We start from the raw sequence: 18,134 nt of genomic DNA on the forward strand, positions 1-18,134 counted from the left end.
AACCCGTACCCAGTTATTATAGTCACAGTAAACTAAGCAAAAAAAATTTTGAACGCAGTGGAAAAGCAAAGTTTGCGTTTGTGCGATACGAAACAAGCAATATAAGATTGGTTCAGGAAAAAACAAAACATTACCAAATGCTCAATATAAACGAGGGGAGAAACCAAACATAGAAATAAAACAGTGGATGAAGGATAACTTCACTTAATTATGCATCGATCTCCTATCGAGCATCGAGTGAATTGGAAAAGCATTGAGTGACTTGGAAGGTCGATTATGAATTGAGTGAATTGGAAAAGCAAAAAACCACGTGATGAAAACAAAGTTTATCCCAAACGCGACTCCTATACAGCAAAAGTGACGCCGAATACCAATACACTTTCAGGAACCAATCAAAAAAGAATTGAACAAACTGATAGATCAGAATCATTTAAAAAAAAATGGGCAAATGTTCAGACAAACAGTTCATCAGCCCGATCGTAATTACCGTAAATTAAGATCAAACTGTGAAACTGGCGTTAGCTTTGAAGAAAACTAACAAATTTAATTATAAAAAAAACATCAAATGCTGAATATTGAACTGCTATTAGACATCATCGCGCAAACCATAAAACATGTTTCAAAAGAGCAAACATTATTTTGAGCAAACTCAAAAGAGCAAACTCAAAAGAGCACTGCGTCCCTTGCTAAAAAAAGACAGAAAAAAAACCATTAGATTGGACATGAGAACATGACATAACCTTTAAAAAGATTAAAAAGTTAGTTTCAAAAATCACGCAAAATACAAATTTTGATCAGAATCTTGAAACCCGCGAGGTTTGCGACGCACCACCTTTTGGTCTAGGCGCAGCTCTACAACAGAACACATCAGAAGGTTGGGTGGCAATTGCGTACGCGTCAAAATTTTTAAGTCCTTTGGAAAAAACAATACTCACTAAACGAACTTTAGCGTCGGATGGGCAATAGAACACTATTCGTACGAAAAAATTTTACTGTCATCACAGACCACCGGACTTTAATCAGCGCATTGAGCGCAAGCGAAAGATCAAAAACTAGTCAAAATTGACTCTAATCCCTATGAACTTTGACACAAGACGCTTGGCGGGGAAAAATGGAATGAATTGACTATATGTCCTAAAATCCGGTTGGATAAGCAATACCACCAAGTGAGTATGATCAAGAACTTGTGATGCGCATGGCGTCAATCAACTCAATTATAATTAATCTTGAAATGATTGACAACTTAATTTTAAACCACCTGACTAATCAGAAGCGAGCACCTAATCGACTGATCAAAAATTCGCGAAAACTGAAGGAACGCTAACAAGCCAAACTAAATTTCAAGTGCATTCCAAACATTTCAAACAACTCACAAACGGTCAAGCACCTCAACAAAATTTCAGTCAATCGATCACAATTTTTTCCAATATCAAGTCGAAAGTAAATACTCTGAGTAGGAAAACAAACTTTGTAACCTTAACACAAATACTAACAAACAGAGGAAGATGCGGAACAAAGGATTAGAAGGAGGATTCATTGCGGAAAAAGTAAGCAACAACAATCGAAGCAGGACCAGTCAACGCAACGAAAAAGGCAAGGAGAGTCCGATCGGGAAGAGAGCCTTTCCGATCCGCGCTGGCATAGACGAAGGACAATCATAAAGCACGTCAATCAAGCCATGTGGAATCGAGTAAAGAACCAAGTATGAAAACAAAAAACGACAAAGGAAATTTCATCTCCAAAACAACGGATCACGCTAAGCTGTCATCTTCCACCCAAGCAGAGTCAAAAACACAAGAAAAACATAGACAAACAGAACTATCAATCGAGACAAGAGAAATATAAGAGTACTGCGTGAGCTGCGTGGACCCAACCACAGCCAGACAAGAGGAAACCCATCCAAACGTGGAAACACCCACAATGACATCAACGCACGCGTGGGAACAACAACAACAACTCCAACTGAAAGTCAGTCACGAAATGGTAACAGAGGGGTTGGTAGCTACAGTCCACAAGGAATCCAACACAGAAATCGAGGAGGACACCCCACTTTAGAGAAAAAACCTGGAGTGCTGGAGAATCAATTTCATTGCCGGCGCAGCACGAAAAGACCGGAACATGCGCTCACTGCTCAACTTCGTGAAAAAACGAGACTGAGAAGCCCTCAAGCTGTCTTTTGGTCAGTACTCGTACAATATACGAAACCGCCTACACGTGCGAGAGGATTGCCTGCTCATCGAGAAGCGGATTGTCCTCCCTACTAAACTCCGACAGACAGTGCTCGATAGTGTTCATCTCACTCACCCCTGATCGGCGGCCCTGCTAGATTTCTGCCAACACATCTGGTTCTCCCCTATCCACCGTCAATGGGGCTAATGGCACAAGGATAACGGCAATGTACCGAACAAGGTAAAAACTTGAAACCAATAATAGGCAAACAAAACTCATTCCAAATGGAACGTGTTGTCGAACCTGGCGAAGAGTTACAATTAGATTTTGCAGGACCCCTCCCGGGTGATTTAAATAAAGACGCATATATACTAGTTGCTATGGATAAGTGGTCAAAATTGCCAACGGCTAAGGTAGTTTCGAACACGGCGGCAGACGTCGCATTGAAATTTATGCAACGCTATATATCAAATAACGGAGTACCACGCAAATTAAGATGCGACGAAGCACAAACATTCTGAGCCAGAAAAATTTCAATTTTTTTGCAAATCAAATAATTTAAAACTCTTTTTTGCAACAGTAGATAATTACAGATTAATAGGGGTAGTAGAAAGGTTGATACAAAACAATTCAACGGCGCCTCGGAGTAATAAGAATTGACGAGAACAATTTCCCGTTCAAATTTACCTCGGATGTCGCGGAAATTATCAAAAAACTACGCATAACTCCACACGGAATAACAAAAATAACACCATTTGAAGCCCAAATGGGTAGAAAGGCCAATACGCCACTTGCCAATATAGAAACAAGTAGTTCACCTAATAAATTAGGCTTGGAAAACGCCAAACACGCCTGATTAGACCGCAAGAACTTGATTAATGCACACCTGATTAGACCAGCGGAATTAATGCACACTTCATATGTGGTTAGAAAATGAGTCTGCAATCCCGGAGTCTGCAATCCACAGCCACAAAACACAATGTGAAAACCACAGGCGATGAGAAAGAGAAATTTAAAGTAAGATACAATGGCAGGTAGAACCAAATATCACAAAACGAATAGAACAAGTAGCGAGGAAAACAGTTAAGTTGGCACCAAAAACGAAAGGCCCAAAAACTATTGAACAAAAAATACAAAAATATCGATGGCATAAGCTTGACATATACACCACACACAGCGTAAGTACAAATAAAAGGAAAACAACCAAGACTACTAAGAAACAGCGGCTTTGCATTCGTTCCTAACCCTTCAACCTAGGGTCCGTGCCGGCAAGAAAGCTCATTCAAACGAAAGGCAAAACCTACCGGAAATTGAATAAAGAGAAAACCACAACGGACACCAACAATGGGAATGAAGTTCCATACGGAGTTGTCAAACAGTGGCAACCCCAAAAAAAAACAATCGGAGAGCAAAATATCAACCTCGTTGGGTGACACGGAGTCATTGAATTCAGAAAACACCGCTTCCTATCCAAAACGGATCAACAAGAAGAAAACAACTGAAGCTGCAAAACTCTTGACATCAACGAGAAAATCGGGTCGAGCCCGACAATCAGCACTAGCCGGCGCACTGGGGAATCCGGTCCCCCCAATTAATGCAATGGGAAACGTAACCCAATCACCGGCAAAACACTTTTCTATCGAGTCGCCTACTAACAAAATTCCAGAAAAAAATATGGCCATGAATTAACTCCCGCAACTCCCGAACCAGAACCCAGCCTGAAAATCGTCATCTCCGAGATAGGATTTCATGAGAAATCGCCGGAATACAAAGCCTGCGTTAAATTTCTGGAGCCCATAAAGCAAAAAGGGAAGAAAGAATAGCAACAAGCAAAGGAAATAATCGATTTGGTATCCCCTTCAGACAATTCACAGAAAACACGAAACAATGAAGTCCTCGTGGTTGCAAACGTAAACAACAAAAACATCGAGAAAACAGAAACAGACAACAAAAGAGACGACTCAAAGGAGTACCAAGAAAAACTTTAAAAGGAAGATCCAGACGATGAGGAAATTCAACAGGAGATGGAAAAAGAAAAAGAAACAGCATAAGAAGTTATAAAGTCCGATGAGGTCTCAAAACTCAACATTGTCTTACTGGGATTAAGAACTCCGGTCCTACAGTGACCTAAAACACAAATCAGTGAAAAATTAGTTTTTTTTCTCCTGGGGGAATGTCATCCGGCCGGCTTGGCAAAATTAGATATGTAATTGTATTTGTTTATAGCTCCCTACGTTGAGCAGGTCACTTGACCTCGTATGATAAAATCATGTTATGTTGGTTAGAACTTTTTTAAAGACTTTCAGAACTAGTTGTTTTCTTTGAGTTCTCAAGTTAACCTTATTTGTTGTCTACCAGTCCGTCGGATTCGATACTGATAGATATCATAAATTACGGTATAACACGGCCATTGGAGTAGGACTTCAGTTTATGTTACCGAAAACTGGGTTTTGCTTTACCAGCAAGGAACTTTAAAGAGTCCACGGAATGGAGACTAGCCCAAAACATCAATTTTTGGTGAAATTTTACTGCTGTTATTGGTTGTTTAATGCCAAATTTCGACCGGGTTTCTATGCGAGCATAAATCAATAATTTACCTATCAAACTATATCTTTCCAATTTTAAGAAAAATTCAGTTTTTTTTTAGTGTTATAAGACTCAATACCTTTTCTTGGATAGGTTCCAGATTGTCACGAATCAATATACGGGTTTCTAGGTTCAAGTGAGGCTGTTTTTTGAATCAAACTTTCCGTTGCTGCTCTGTCTCCAGGGGGCGACTTTCCAAAATTTTGTCGACCTTTTTTTAGGTCGACCAAATTGATTTTTCCAGCTCCCCCAAAGCACTAAAAAGTCCGTTTTGGTTTAATTTTTTGCTACGCAGGCAAAATTTTTTTTTTAAATGGCCAAAAAAGGCGTTTGGTCAATCACTTTTTGGAAAGTTTTGACCAAAATATCGCAATTTTTTGGTGCGCGCTGCCCCTCAAAAAGTCGTTTTTAGAAAAATTTTAGGTTTAGTCGCCCAAAAATGGATATCTCAAAATAGTACAAAGGGCGGACCCTTCGGTTCGACAGGGGGTCGAATCCCTGAGGGAAGGCGTCCCCCGCCCTAAATCCGCCCTTGTCTGTATCCCGCCTCCTTTCTTCTTTGCAGGCTTCCTTTGCAGGTATGTTATGCACTGTTTGCTGACTCAATTGTGTGAATTTTGTTTTAAAGCGTGTCAGTTATCAAATATCTAAATCCGTAATTGCAATATTTGTTGAACGAGTAAAACAGAGTTGAGTTGCAAAAAATATACCGCAGGAAATCTTTACTTACAAATTACAAGGCAGTCTCCTTCCGAACTGAGCCACCTGGCCTAGCTGTGTGTGTGTGTGTGTGTGTGAAATCTTTCACTTATCATATACAGAGGTGAACTGGAGCTTCGCACCACTTGCGATATCGCGCAAACATAGCATTTCAACCTAACAGCCAGAAAATCAAACAAGTTATTTAGTCGAAAAAAATTGAAATTTCAAAAAAATCAAATGCAAAACATGTTTTGGCTGCAATGATGTTAAATTTGAGGGAAAAAACTTCTACGATTTTCTTTAGTCGTCCTACACATACCAAAGTGATCACATTTTAAAATAGTTGAAAAAGTTTTTTTTTTTTTTTCGTTTTTGAAAAATTTTCTTGAAAAATAATGGTTGGTCGAGACTTTCCGTTAAGTTGGCTAGCATCTCTCAATTCGTGTTCAATTTGCATAAACAATAATTATTTTTATTGAATTTTTCAAAGCTGAAACTACGGTAGATCTAAGCGGTAAATCCATAACAATGAAAAACTCAAAAATTCCACAATTGTTAGCTTATGAACTTTAGTTTTTGTAGCATACGGCCATTTTTGAGCCGATTTTTTGAACGATGCTTAATTATTTTGCGGAACGATAATTCCAAATGAATACTGATTGTTCCACACTTTCAAAACTTGAAAAAAAAAGATTACAATGAAATTTATAAAATTCAACCCACAAAATGAAACAAATGTAGCAAAATTGAGCTTGTTAACATTTCAACTATTCCAAAGCTGCTTCCATATAATTTACATTTAACACTTGACAATTCATGGGAATTAGGGTTTTGTTAAGAGTTCTATTTTTCTTATGGTATAAAGCTACAGCTAATCACATTAGCACAACAATGCAAATCCAACTTTTAAAAACCAAAAGGCCGGCCAATCCCAGCTCTGCTGGGCACAATTAACTGGACGGCAGGTGAATCAAAAAAAGTACTGAGAACACAAACATATACAACACAATGCACACAAGTCAACCAAATCAAATGAATCAATTCAAATCTACACTAATTAGTAGCATCTTTTAAAGGAGAAGTTTATGCTAGTCTCAACATTTGAAGTTTTAGAATGACGTATGAGATTATGATTCTAATCAAGTTTCGAACAGTCTAAACAGGTGTGTTCCTGAAAGCAGCGATATGAGGAGAATTCTGTAAAGGTGAAATTTTGAGGGGAGTTCGCGGCATTGAGGGGGGAGAAAGATGTCTTTGGTTTCTGATGATCGGCTGGTGATGATGGTTTGTCTGGTGTCTATTGACATCATAGGAATCTCGCTTGTCAACCAAATTCACACCAGGGAGTCGATTCTAAAAGCAAAAAATATGATTTACCATCGCAGATTAAATTTAATTTTTTTCGAAACGAAAGAATCGTTGGACCCAGATTGACTGTAATTAACTTTTATGAAAAATTGCAATTTAACTAATGCCATTTAGCCTTATTATTTCTTATCTACAATTCCCCTTCGACAGAATATTGCAACTCTAAAATTATTGAACGATTATATAGGATAGATATTGGATAGAGATATTAATTCATCAAACCGCTATCTCGTCCTGTGAAATTAAACGCGAAACCAGTATATAAATCAATTTTCGAAGCACAATTTAATTTAAATTTTAATTTGTCTTGGATATTTAGGAACTCACTCTAAATGCACTTGTAATTGCGGTATGGGCTGATTTGCTTCTGTGTTTCCCACTGCTACCATTTCCAATGGCGTTGGGAGTTGTTGATCTCTTGTGTTTCGATTGTTTATCTTTGATTACATTGGACTCCGCTGGCTGACCAATGTCTTTGGCCCCTCCGCTTTTCATGAAAGCTCTGAAGCGTCCACGCTTCTCGTTTTCCTGAAGCAAATAGATAAAGATTAGATTGTTGAACTAAACACAAAAGACATAGGGAAGACAATTCCTCTGATGTTCTTGATTCGGACATCGGTATCAAAGGTGTTGTCATTCTATTTAAATTTTCTAGGTGAAACAAGCATTACTTGCTTTTATTATTACCCATTTTATCTAGCTAATCAAACAAGTATGAATGATTGTGCTAAAGCAACAAAAAATCGTTGGTCTTTACAGCCTAACATGATACGATTTCGAGTATTTGGAAAAAATGGTTCTGCCTATGATAGAAATACACATAGTTCCGCCTATGATAGAAACATACTTCGAGCTATTTCACCCGATTGTCCTTAAAGAAACCTCCACGACTTCTGACAATTGTATAAGAACTAATCATAATTACGTTAGAGCCTGAACCATAGTTGATGAGTTGGGATGCATTCTGTCTGGCGTAGAGGTAGTTGGACACCTGTTCTCTTAGATCTCCAGGCACCTGCAGAGCCACACGCCAATGTCTGATCATAAAGGTCACGGCATAGCAAGTCAGAGTCCAATTCTCAACACAGGTCACATTGAGGTTCACAGAGGCAGATGAGTTTACGGGACACTTGCCTTGAGCAGCCATCGAGGCCTAGAAAAAATATACAAATCAGTTTATGCACAAAAACTAATTAACAAGAAACTAACGTCTAAAACGCTCACCCTTAAAAGATCAAACATATGAACTAAAAGACCAAAACACTTGCATTCGCAAAACGAATTAAAAAAACATCATTATGAAACTGTTTTCATTAATTTGATAGTTCATTTGGTTTAAAAAAACGTTTCAATACGCCTTATAAAATAAGTTTTTTCCCCACTGAATGAGCAAACGTTCGTTTCAGGCCAAAACATGCCGACGGAGGTCGTTTATATAGATATTGATGGTATCATATTAGACTTCCGAAACCTTTCACTAACCGGTGTGGGATTAGAAGCGAAGAAATGTGGTGCAAATATGGTGGCCAAGTTGGACGCCGACATCCTAGTGATATTCTTATTCTTGGCCACTTGATACAACATAGACAATACAATCTTCAGAATGGCTCTCTGATTGGCGGACAGCATGCAGAACACAATCTGCAGAGCCTCAATGTGTTCTTTCTTCTTCTGTTCAAACTGCGAAAGAGTTTCTAAGTTTCCCAACAATTGTTCCATGTTTTGCACACTTCGACCGTTTCCACTCATAGCGTCATCAGGCGGCGAATTTTTTGTCATTTTCGAGTTCAAGTCTTCAAGTGACGAAACCAACTTTTTGCTGTTCTCTTTCACTATGCTTCTCTCGTGGTCCAGGAAATGAGTGACATTAGCGATCAGCAGATGAGTTAAATGGGTCGACACTGGGATGAGGTCTATATTTGACAGGTAATGCTTGAGGACACTGGCAATGTCGTGTTGGGTGAAGTATCCGGTGGCTAGAAGATTAGAGAGCTCGCCAGTTCGGATGCCCTCTTTCAGTTTCTCAACTCGTATCAAGTTGCCTGGGACTCTGAACAAGCCTTCGAAGTCAAGATCTAGAACATATCCAACAATTTCATCAATTGCGACTAAGCTATTGATTTCTACAGCTTACATTCTAAAAACCATTCATTGCCACTTTAAAATTTATTTCTTCAGCTAAAAAAAATCGATAAAGATGCACGTATTTTGGATTTATAGCATTGCACTTCTACAAGTCCCAACTTCTATTATCCATATTGTTTTTTTTTACTTTTTAAAAATAGAAGTTATTCGTTCAAAAATACTTACTCTGTAAGAGGTGGTCCGACAATATCTTCACTACTGAAATGTCCAAAACTGTCACGTCACATCCACTATTCTGATTTTTACCGCCCCATGTGAACAAAGCCGATTTCGCCTTGTCCGCCAAAGAGCTCGACGGCTTACTTCCCATATTGTTACTGGGTGAATTTGCAGCTGAATTTCTGAACTGTTTTTGATTGCCAAGGCTGTTTGCTGACGTCACTGGTTGGAACGTGATCAAAGCTTTTAGAGCTTCCGGCGACAGTTCAACTAATCTGTTCAGTTGGTGTGCACAAAGTTGGAACAAAATCGACTTTTCTTGACTGTTCAAAAGGTAAATCAATTCAACTGAAGTGTCGTCATCGTAACTGTATTCTGAGGTGCTCCCCTTTCTCGGGTTATGATTCTGGGGTTGTTCTCTGTCCTCGTTTGACGAATATGAATTTGATGACGGAGACGAGTCGTGTTCGGATCTGACAGTCACTTCGCATTGGTTGATCCTATCAGTCGTTGAGTATGTCGTATGTGGTGTCGTGGTGGCTGCCCAGTTGTCTAATGCTCCTGTTTCACAGGGTGATGCCATTTTTGATGGGTTGAAGAGTCGGTTTTGTCCAGTCCTAATGTCTACAGGCGAAGTCTTTGTCTTCGACAAGTCCTTCTGAAAAATAAACTCGTTTAACTAATTTACGAAACTCATGCGACGAAACTACTGTCCTATTTTGAACTCAGAGTCCTTCCACGAACTGACATTGCCAATTTAAAAAGGTGTTAAAAGATATTACCTTGCTGTGTCTTCGAAGACGCTTTTCACTGAAGATGTACTTGGAACTCATTTCTAAGACTCTTTTCGTACCAAACTTTTATTTTTGACTGGTAATTCGAATTGTAAGGTGCAAATGGTGATATGATTTATAAAACACTGCACAATAGGGACTATCAATGATAAGGATGGCGCAAGCAAAACGCTTCTCGTTTTCGATATGTTTGATTCGCAACTAAAAATCACTTGCCGAGTAAGAAAGTCAACAAAATTAAAGATTGCTAATTTCTGCTTATTAATGGCTAGAATTCTTAATAGTGCAAAAACAAAATGAAAAGATCCGATGATTTGTAATGCCTCAAGATTCTTTAAACTTGTTTATTCTTGTTGTTTAAAGATCGATTTAGACAACACGTATTGATTTAAAAGCCAAAGAAAATTTAATGTGAATTTTTAATTATAACAAGGAGGTATATATGCTTTTACTTATTCAGCACGAAGCAGTAGTACATGGGACTCCTCAAAACGGACAAATTAAAAACCCATAAGGCAAAAAGTCCTCGACCTTACGTGATTATACCTTTGGAATGTAAGTTTCAACAATGCTTCACACCAATTATGGCAATTAGGAAATCACTGAAATGGACAAATAGCTTCTGTCCAATGCCATTAGCAACTAGTAACTAAGTTTTGACTGGTTATAATAATTTAAATTCATTCAACAAATGCCTATAAATGTCAAGCCCGAGGCACTAAAACCATCAAGCGATTATCCTTGATCGGCCAGTGTGTGTGTGTTTTGAACTAATTGTATAATCCCAGTCTTAGACTTGTCACCACATTGTTTATTCGATCCAACCACTTTTACCCAAATCCTGCCCCTTTTATTTTGACCAGATAACACCAAGGCGACAACTGGACACTAAGAGCCAGCGATGCGCAATCCGGTTAGAACTTAAAAGAGCGCCTCAAAATAAAAGATCACACTCTAGAATCGGTTATTACAACTGTGCTTTGAACACGGCAGATTAATAAATGGTGCGGCTGTATTAACAGGACACCATAATCTATTGCGGAACTACTCTAACAACAGTTGTGACTAGTTAAAAAGTTATATTTGAGAGAGACATATGCCAAGGAATACACCTGTTGCAAAAATTCTTGGAGCATACAAACTAAATTTTATTTCACGCTCATTGAACTTCTAGCAGTGCTAATAACGCATTTAACTTATTTTATTTCACGCTCATTGAACTTCTAGCAGTGCTAATAACTTATCCAGGTATCAAAATTAACAGACACAGATGATAAAAACTGCTATTATAAATTAACGAAATGTAGCCACCTGTTGGTGTATACTTCCCCTATTTTGCAGTATTTCGTAACCTGTTTAACTCGTTCTCAGCCACCCTTTCACCTTTTGTTAAATATTTTTTTGCTCTTAAAATTTTTCTGATCTTTTCCACTTGTTGGACGATTATGATAAAATAACAGCTGGCATTTTGCAATTCGGCACGTAGACTCCGATAGATCAGATAATTAATGCACCAATTAATGGCTCCGGTGAAAATAAAGCATGGCCTTTGATCATGATTACTTCCAACGAAAATCGAATTCAGTTCAAAACAGGTTCTGTTCCATAATTTTAATTATTACCTGTATGATAAGCCTTTCGTATCTATACAAGAAAACTCATAAGCAAAAAAGAAAATCAACGAGAGTTCAAGACTTAATAGCGCCAGTTGACGAAAAAATCCACAAAAGATCCTTTCTCGCAATTCATGGCCTGTCAATGGACGCTGCCAATTTTTGTCACTAAATAACAAAAATTTCTATTTCTTTCCCCCAACTACTGCATTCTTCTTTTTAGTAACTTTTCCCCCGCTACCCGTTTTTCCGAATGGCTTTTTCTTCATTCCTTTTTTCAATTGCGCAATTGGAACTCTATTAGCGTGACTTCTCGCACCGTCTTTCTTTTTCTTGGCTGTTTTTGAAAGTGGTTTTCTGCCCAAAATTTCCTCGTCTTTTTTAGCCGCATCTTTTCTGTTAACAAACGCTTTAGCCGCAGTCGCTTTATCAACAGAGTCTCTCTTATTTTGCAGATTTTCAAACACTTTCAACATTGCATCTCGCTCGTTTTTAGCCCTGTCTTTTGATAGCTCTGCTGTTGTTTGTTTATTTTTCTCCTTAATTTGTAACATTTGCTTTCCTCTCCCTTTTCTAGGATCGTTTTTCAGGGTCTCTGTGAATCTCCCAAGTGACGCTGTACTTGTCGTTGCAACATCAAGTGCTTTTCTAGATTCGGATTTGAGTGGAATATAGTGATTATTCATTGTCGGCGTCGGCAAAATTCCTCCGTCGCCTGCACCTGAATGCTTCTTCCATTTCGAAATATTTCTTAACCTGTTCAACTCGTTCTTTGCCACCCTTTCACCTTTTGTCAAATACTTCTTGCTGTTAAAATTTTTCTGATCTTTTCCAGTTGGTCGATTTTCATTTTCTTCTTGCTCCATTTCTCGTTTCAAATTGGCCGCATAATCCTTCTGTTGTTTTTCACCTGTTTGTTTTCTATAACCCCAGCTAAACTTCCAAGTTTTTGTTTCTGGATCCCAAACTTTCGAGTTCCTTTCTTTCTTTTGAATGCCCTTCTTTTTCGCAAACTCTTCCCACTTTGTCGGAGGCCTGGATTTGGGCACTGGTTTTTCTCTCGGAATCGGAAACGTCGGCGCGGGAAGCAGAGCTACAACTGAGTCATAATCGACTTTAGTCGGACATTGCCAAAGTTTATTAACAATAACTTGAGTACAATCACGAGCGACCGACTTCAACAAATCATTTCGCTTCGATTCGCTGTAAGTTGCAATTTTAACAGGAAGTGAGTTGTGGTCGAGTGCTAATAAGTTACCAATGTCAACTTCGATCTCAATTGGTGTGTTAACTTCAGTGCTCAGGTTACTCGTGTTAGTTCCAACCACATCTTCAAGTCGCATAACATCGCTACTCATACTCGAAACCTGTAAAACATTAAAGATGTGTAACATTCACATTTCGCACAAATGACATGTTTTATAAATATTTCAAAAAATTATGTCAAACAACAAGATTCAAGAACGTGTTGACCAATTTTTGTTTTAATTTACAAAAACCAGAAAACGAAATTCAGAAATCAGAAGTTGAACTTAAAATCGCTATGAAGGTTCACTTGACAAACACACTTTTATGTCTTTTCTACAAAAACATTATAATTTAGTAAACGTTAACCAATTTTGATCTGCACATGTGTATTCAAGAGAAAACTATTTTAAAAAAATGATGATCGAGATCGGACGTCTTTTAAAAGAATTATGTACTCACTTCCGATCTCGACAATCATCGATGTTTTTTGATCGTTTTCTCTTAGAGAGAAAAATGCTGATCAAAATTGGTCAAAAAAGTAGATTCGAAAAGCTTTCGGGTTGAAAGTGAAGAAATTCCGCAAATTAGCTTTTCCTAAATCAACCATCGTCGGCGATAAAATCTTTCGGAAAGTAATCTGCCGCGCGACATCTAGACTAACAACTCATGGTTGCATTAAGGAGGCGATGACGAAATTTCCGACAGAAGGTCCCAAACTTTCAAAAGGAAGCGACAAACTCAAGCAACAACATTCCGGAGACCCCAAATTGAGTCAAATTGATAGAAAAAAAATAAAAATAAGTTCAAGGTAACAAAACATAAAATTGGATAGAAATTTTTGCAAATGCCAACCATCGAGGGGCAACAGATAAACCCGGTAAACAGTTAAAAGACTATCTAAGACCAACACCAAAACTCCAAGAAACACACACATTATCTTTGACATTGAACCCACACACGACACACCACATATATGCAACAAGTTCAACTAACAATGCTTCAATTTAATTACGTTTTATTGGGAAAGAAGCCGTCAAATAACTAAACAAACTAATAAGACTCAGAGAAATTCAATCAAACCTGAAAAGCGGGAGTGTTTTACCCAGAGCTAAACTGGTAAAAGATCCTAAACAATCTAAAAGCTACCGACCAATTGCATCGCTCTCTCCTGTAGCAAAACTCCTAGAGCTTTTATTACTCTCGGAGTTAAATTTCAAGATAAACGTTCAAGAACACCAACGTGTCTTCAACAAAGAAAGACCGACAAAACTGCCTAGATGATCAACACGAATGATGGATTGAACCAAACCAAACCAAGTCAAAGAACACTAATGATCGTCTAGACTTAACTACAGCCTTTGATACTGTAGATCACTATCAATTACTCAACAATCGCCAGCTCGATCCCCAAAATAGGAATTCTTGCTTACCTCCGCGGAAGGCACACTTATTTGAAACTCAGAGACACCAAAGCAAAACGCAGGAAGATGAAACAAGGTGCCCCACAAGGCGGTGTGATATCCTCCGTCCTATTTAACCTCTACCTGTCCAAAATGCACCATCCCAACAATTGTAACATCAAAGTAACTACCTAGTAAACTATTATAGTTGACTCATTTTGCCAATTGGTTGAACTCAAACTGATGAAAGAGACAGTACGAAACATAATCAGATCATCTTTCGTTCAGTTGCAATAAATCAGTTAAGTTCGCATCTATATTCTCTCTCAGTTTAACCTTCATTTTAAATTGGATGAGCTCTCACGTATTAGATATGCCCTGAGCTCAAAAATCAAAAGATATTACAATTGCAACCATTTTTTATGAGAGTTTGAAGATTGCCAAGTTTAGAACATAGCCAAAAGTTGGAAAAAACCGGAAAAACTTGGAGCTCTTTGAAATTTTTTTTGGACATTTTTATGATGAAATTAATCCAAATTAAAACTGACCAATAAAAAATTTCGATTTCACTGGAAGTTTTTTTGCGCAAATTGAATTTTGCAATTAACGTTTTTTGCGCAAATTGAATTTTGCAATTTGTAGAGAAATTATTGCCCTCATTTTTGCAAACGAATTTGAATTGAACTTTGAAAAGCAATCAGAAGTCAAACCGCGAAAAAAAAGGTAAAAACCAGCACTACGAATACGTGGTTTTTTACTGCGCTCCTTGACACTTGATAATAAAATTGCTCAGAATTTTCGTTTTACTGTTAACATGTAATGAGTGTAGAGAGCGAATTAATCTGGCACAGAAATTATTCTTAATTGAATAGAGGAAAAACGTGCTAGCTGATTCAAATTTTTGCGTTAATAGGCTCAAAATTTATCATTTCGTACTTGACATAGCGCGTACTTTTGACCGGTTCTTTCTTCACAATGAGTTCAATTTCGGTCGCAAAAACTTGGAAATATATATAATTATGATAGAAAAGACAGATTGAAATCATCAGAGAGATGCTATGTTAAAAGGATCAGGTGACTTCGTAAAACAGCATACATTTAAACTATTTTCTTGAATTACGTCCTTCACACTACTCAGATACCCACTTTCATTTAGACTATTTAGCTCAGTTAATGGATTATTCTAACTCTAGCTGTGATATGTGAAGCCAATACCTTCAACAAAAGCCATTAACCCATTGATAAAAAAGATAGCTTGTCTCAAATACTTAAGGAAGAATTTAAAATGAAACGACAAAAAATTAGAATACCAATTTTTCTATAAGAGAATTTTTCATGTTTAATGAATCAAAATTTGTTTACTAATCAAGATGATCGATTTTATGGTAAGTTGCGCTAGAACACCCCCTGGAAACCAGCGTTTTAAATCAAAAAAATTGTATCTTCAGTTCAAAAACCCAAACCACCTCATAGCCCAAAGCAATGATTGTGCGCAGCTGTCCGAGCAGCTCAGAAAGCCATACCCAAGGTCAAAGTTGTTAGAAAAATACAAACGAAACTAATTGCGAAAAAAAAACATTTGTTTTTTAATATTTAATCGAAACTTCAGTCGCGCTAAAGCAGTAATAAAATAATTCTTACCATGAAAAGAACAATGGAAACGACAGTGGTATTAACAGACCACAAATAACAGATACGAAGGTGCAGCTTCGCAAACACTAGCGGTGGTGAAGTGGTTGCGTCTCCGCCTCTCAATCGAAAGGTCAGACGTTCGAGGCCCACCATGAGCCGTGCTCGTTGCTTGCGGGTGAGGCAACATTACCCAGCCCAGAAAAATGACCGAAAAAATAGCATGTAGTTCTTAAGCAGGGGCGTAACAGCGGTTCGCCGTGCTGAGGTGCACAGGTCGTATGTTGGTCATTTCCCTCGTGGATAGATGATGTTAACTTAGCGAAAAAGCGGTAAAAATTCAGGAGCTTTAAAGTGCCCAAAAATTCAAATTTTGCATGTAATAGTTTGAAATGTGATAAACTGAAGGCAGTCACAATAACTTTGCATATAATTAATTGGGATGTATTAAACCACATTGCGCATTTTAAAAATCTCGCGAAATAACTTGGAGATGGAAAATTTCCATTGGAGATTTTTTATTACACTGTTGTATGAAACAAACAGCCTATTTCGGTTCAACTGATGAATCAAAAAAGCATCAACTGTGTTAGCTTATTACTTATCAAATGTCAAAGCACTTGGCATTAATGAAGTTTAATTTATAACTCTTACTGCACCATCGTTCATTACTGTCGAACACGGCGTGGTCGTAATGGAATACAAAACGAGACAAAAAACAGCTGCTCGAAAAGAAAGCACCAAATTAGAGGCTGGACCAATTGAGGCGATTTTATTACCATGATCAGCGACCTGTAAGACATTTTCGAGACTCTTCTCTGTTCCCAATATTAAGACACCAGTCGTCGCAAAAATAATAAATCGTTTGATTCATTAAAACCATTATTAATGCGATGCTAAAATTGTCCTGTAATTACGAAACTATATTTATGTCACCCAGAGAGTCAAAAGTCAGGATCCATAAAAAGAGTAAAACTTTATGCTTCATGCAGCAACAACAAAAACAAAGCTCCATAGAATACTTTCTTATACCAGCAAACAATGAACGAGAGGACGATTACGCAATAAGGGCTACCAAAACGAAACAAAGAACATGAATATTCCTTTTCCGAACAAAGGCGGCGGGGGTGGCAGACGAAAGCCGATGCCATTTTGCTATATTTGTGGTCGCCAATTCTCCACCGCCTCGATATCAATTCATGAGCCCCAGTGTCTTAAGAAATGGAAAGTAGCCAACGACAAATTACCCAGATCTATGAGAATGCCAGAGCCTGTCAAGCCAAAGCCGATATCAGCGGCAGCTGAAAAAGGTCTAAAAGCCAAAGGTAAATATTCATTTGACGCATCAGCGGCTTGGAGTGCAGCTCAGGCCAATCTGGTACCATGTATTGGCTGCGGAAGACGCTTTGCCCAGGATCGAATTCAAATTCATCAAAGGATTTGCACAAGAACAGGCCTTGTGCCAGGCATTGCTCAAACAAAACCAAATATTAACCCGAATTGTGAGTTTGCTCGCAGAATGAGTTACCAGCCAGCTGACCCGAACTCTAAAATGAAGAACTACAGCTCAGTGCCTTCAACTCTGGGATTACGTCGAAAATCCTCTATTCCTCCTGTGGGCACGCTGCGTAATAGCAGGTCAAGTCAAAGACCCTCTCTACGCAGCCAAAATCAACAGAAGAGGTCATTGACATCTCCAAAGGTCATTTCAACGCCTCCAGCAACTCCGACGATAGGCAGAAAGAGGTCAGGGCCTCAGACGACTGGCACACCACGAACGAAAAAACGAGAATCATCAGCGACACGCAGAATGTCGAATTTTTGTCCTAATTGTGGAAAGAAGTTTTCCGGATCTGAGGTCAACTGCGGAGGCTGCTCATCACCCCGAAAAGCTTTCGCATAGTATAGAAACCAACATTTAAATAAAAATGACAATGATACATTTTTTCACTTGTAACGTAAGTGCCAAATTAAGTAGAAAAACTATGTGCCACCAAGATTTTTCTGCACTATTAATTATCTTTCTTTCGATTACCACAAAAACACACACCACAAACAGATAGCACTTTGGCATCTAGAAAAAAATACCGAATCACAAAAATCATTTTGAATGGTGATTTGAAACTTCATCAAAAGAACCTCCAGAAATATTCGGTAATTGGTCACCGCCTACTGGGGGACCACAATTTTCAAAAATCCTATAAACTGAGAGGCAGGCTAAGCACGCAAAGAGTGACAATCCAAAAATTTTCAATGAAAATATATATCGCGAAACAAAAAATTAGGTCTCATGTCTTAAATAATTGTTATCGATATTTTTG

At 38.1% G+C, this 18,134-nt stretch overlaps 3 protein-coding genes across 4 annotated transcripts in view; all 3 read right to left on the minus strand.

Annotated features, from left to right (window-relative positions):
* LOC134845223 (cilia- and flagella-associated protein 43-like) overlaps nucleotides 1-18,134 on the minus strand; it is a 306,846-nt gene that overhangs the window by 276,055 nt on the left and 12,657 nt on the right. The gene's annotated exons all lie outside the window — the stretch shown is intronic.
* On the minus strand, nucleotides 6,281-11,416 carry LOC134843817 (uncharacterized). The gene is made up of 6 exons (XM_063860104.1): nucleotides 9,912-11,416; nucleotides 9,136-9,787; nucleotides 8,308-8,900; nucleotides 7,751-7,978; nucleotides 7,153-7,353; nucleotides 6,281-6,810 (listed from the first exon to the last, which is right to left on the minus strand). Exons 1-6 carry the CDS (start codon nucleotides 9,960-9,962, stop codon nucleotides 6,613-6,615), a joined length of 1,923 nt encoding a protein of 640 aa, XP_063716174.1. The 5' UTR covers nucleotides 9,963-11,416; the 3' UTR covers nucleotides 6,281-6,612.
* LOC134843818 (ribosome biogenesis regulatory protein homolog) lies at nucleotides 11,520-12,905 on the minus strand. The gene has a single exon (XM_063860105.1). It carries the CDS (start codon nucleotides 12,892-12,894, stop codon nucleotides 11,722-11,724), a length of 1,173 nt encoding a protein of 390 aa, XP_063716175.1. The 5' UTR covers nucleotides 12,895-12,905; the 3' UTR covers nucleotides 11,520-11,721.

Source organism: Symsagittifera roscoffensis, chromosome 4, assembly GCF_963678635.1.
Source record: "Symsagittifera roscoffensis chromosome 4, txSymRosc1.1, whole genome shotgun sequence".
Classification (NCBI taxonomy): domain Eukaryota; kingdom Metazoa; phylum Xenacoelomorpha; order Acoela; family Convolutidae; genus Symsagittifera; species Symsagittifera roscoffensis.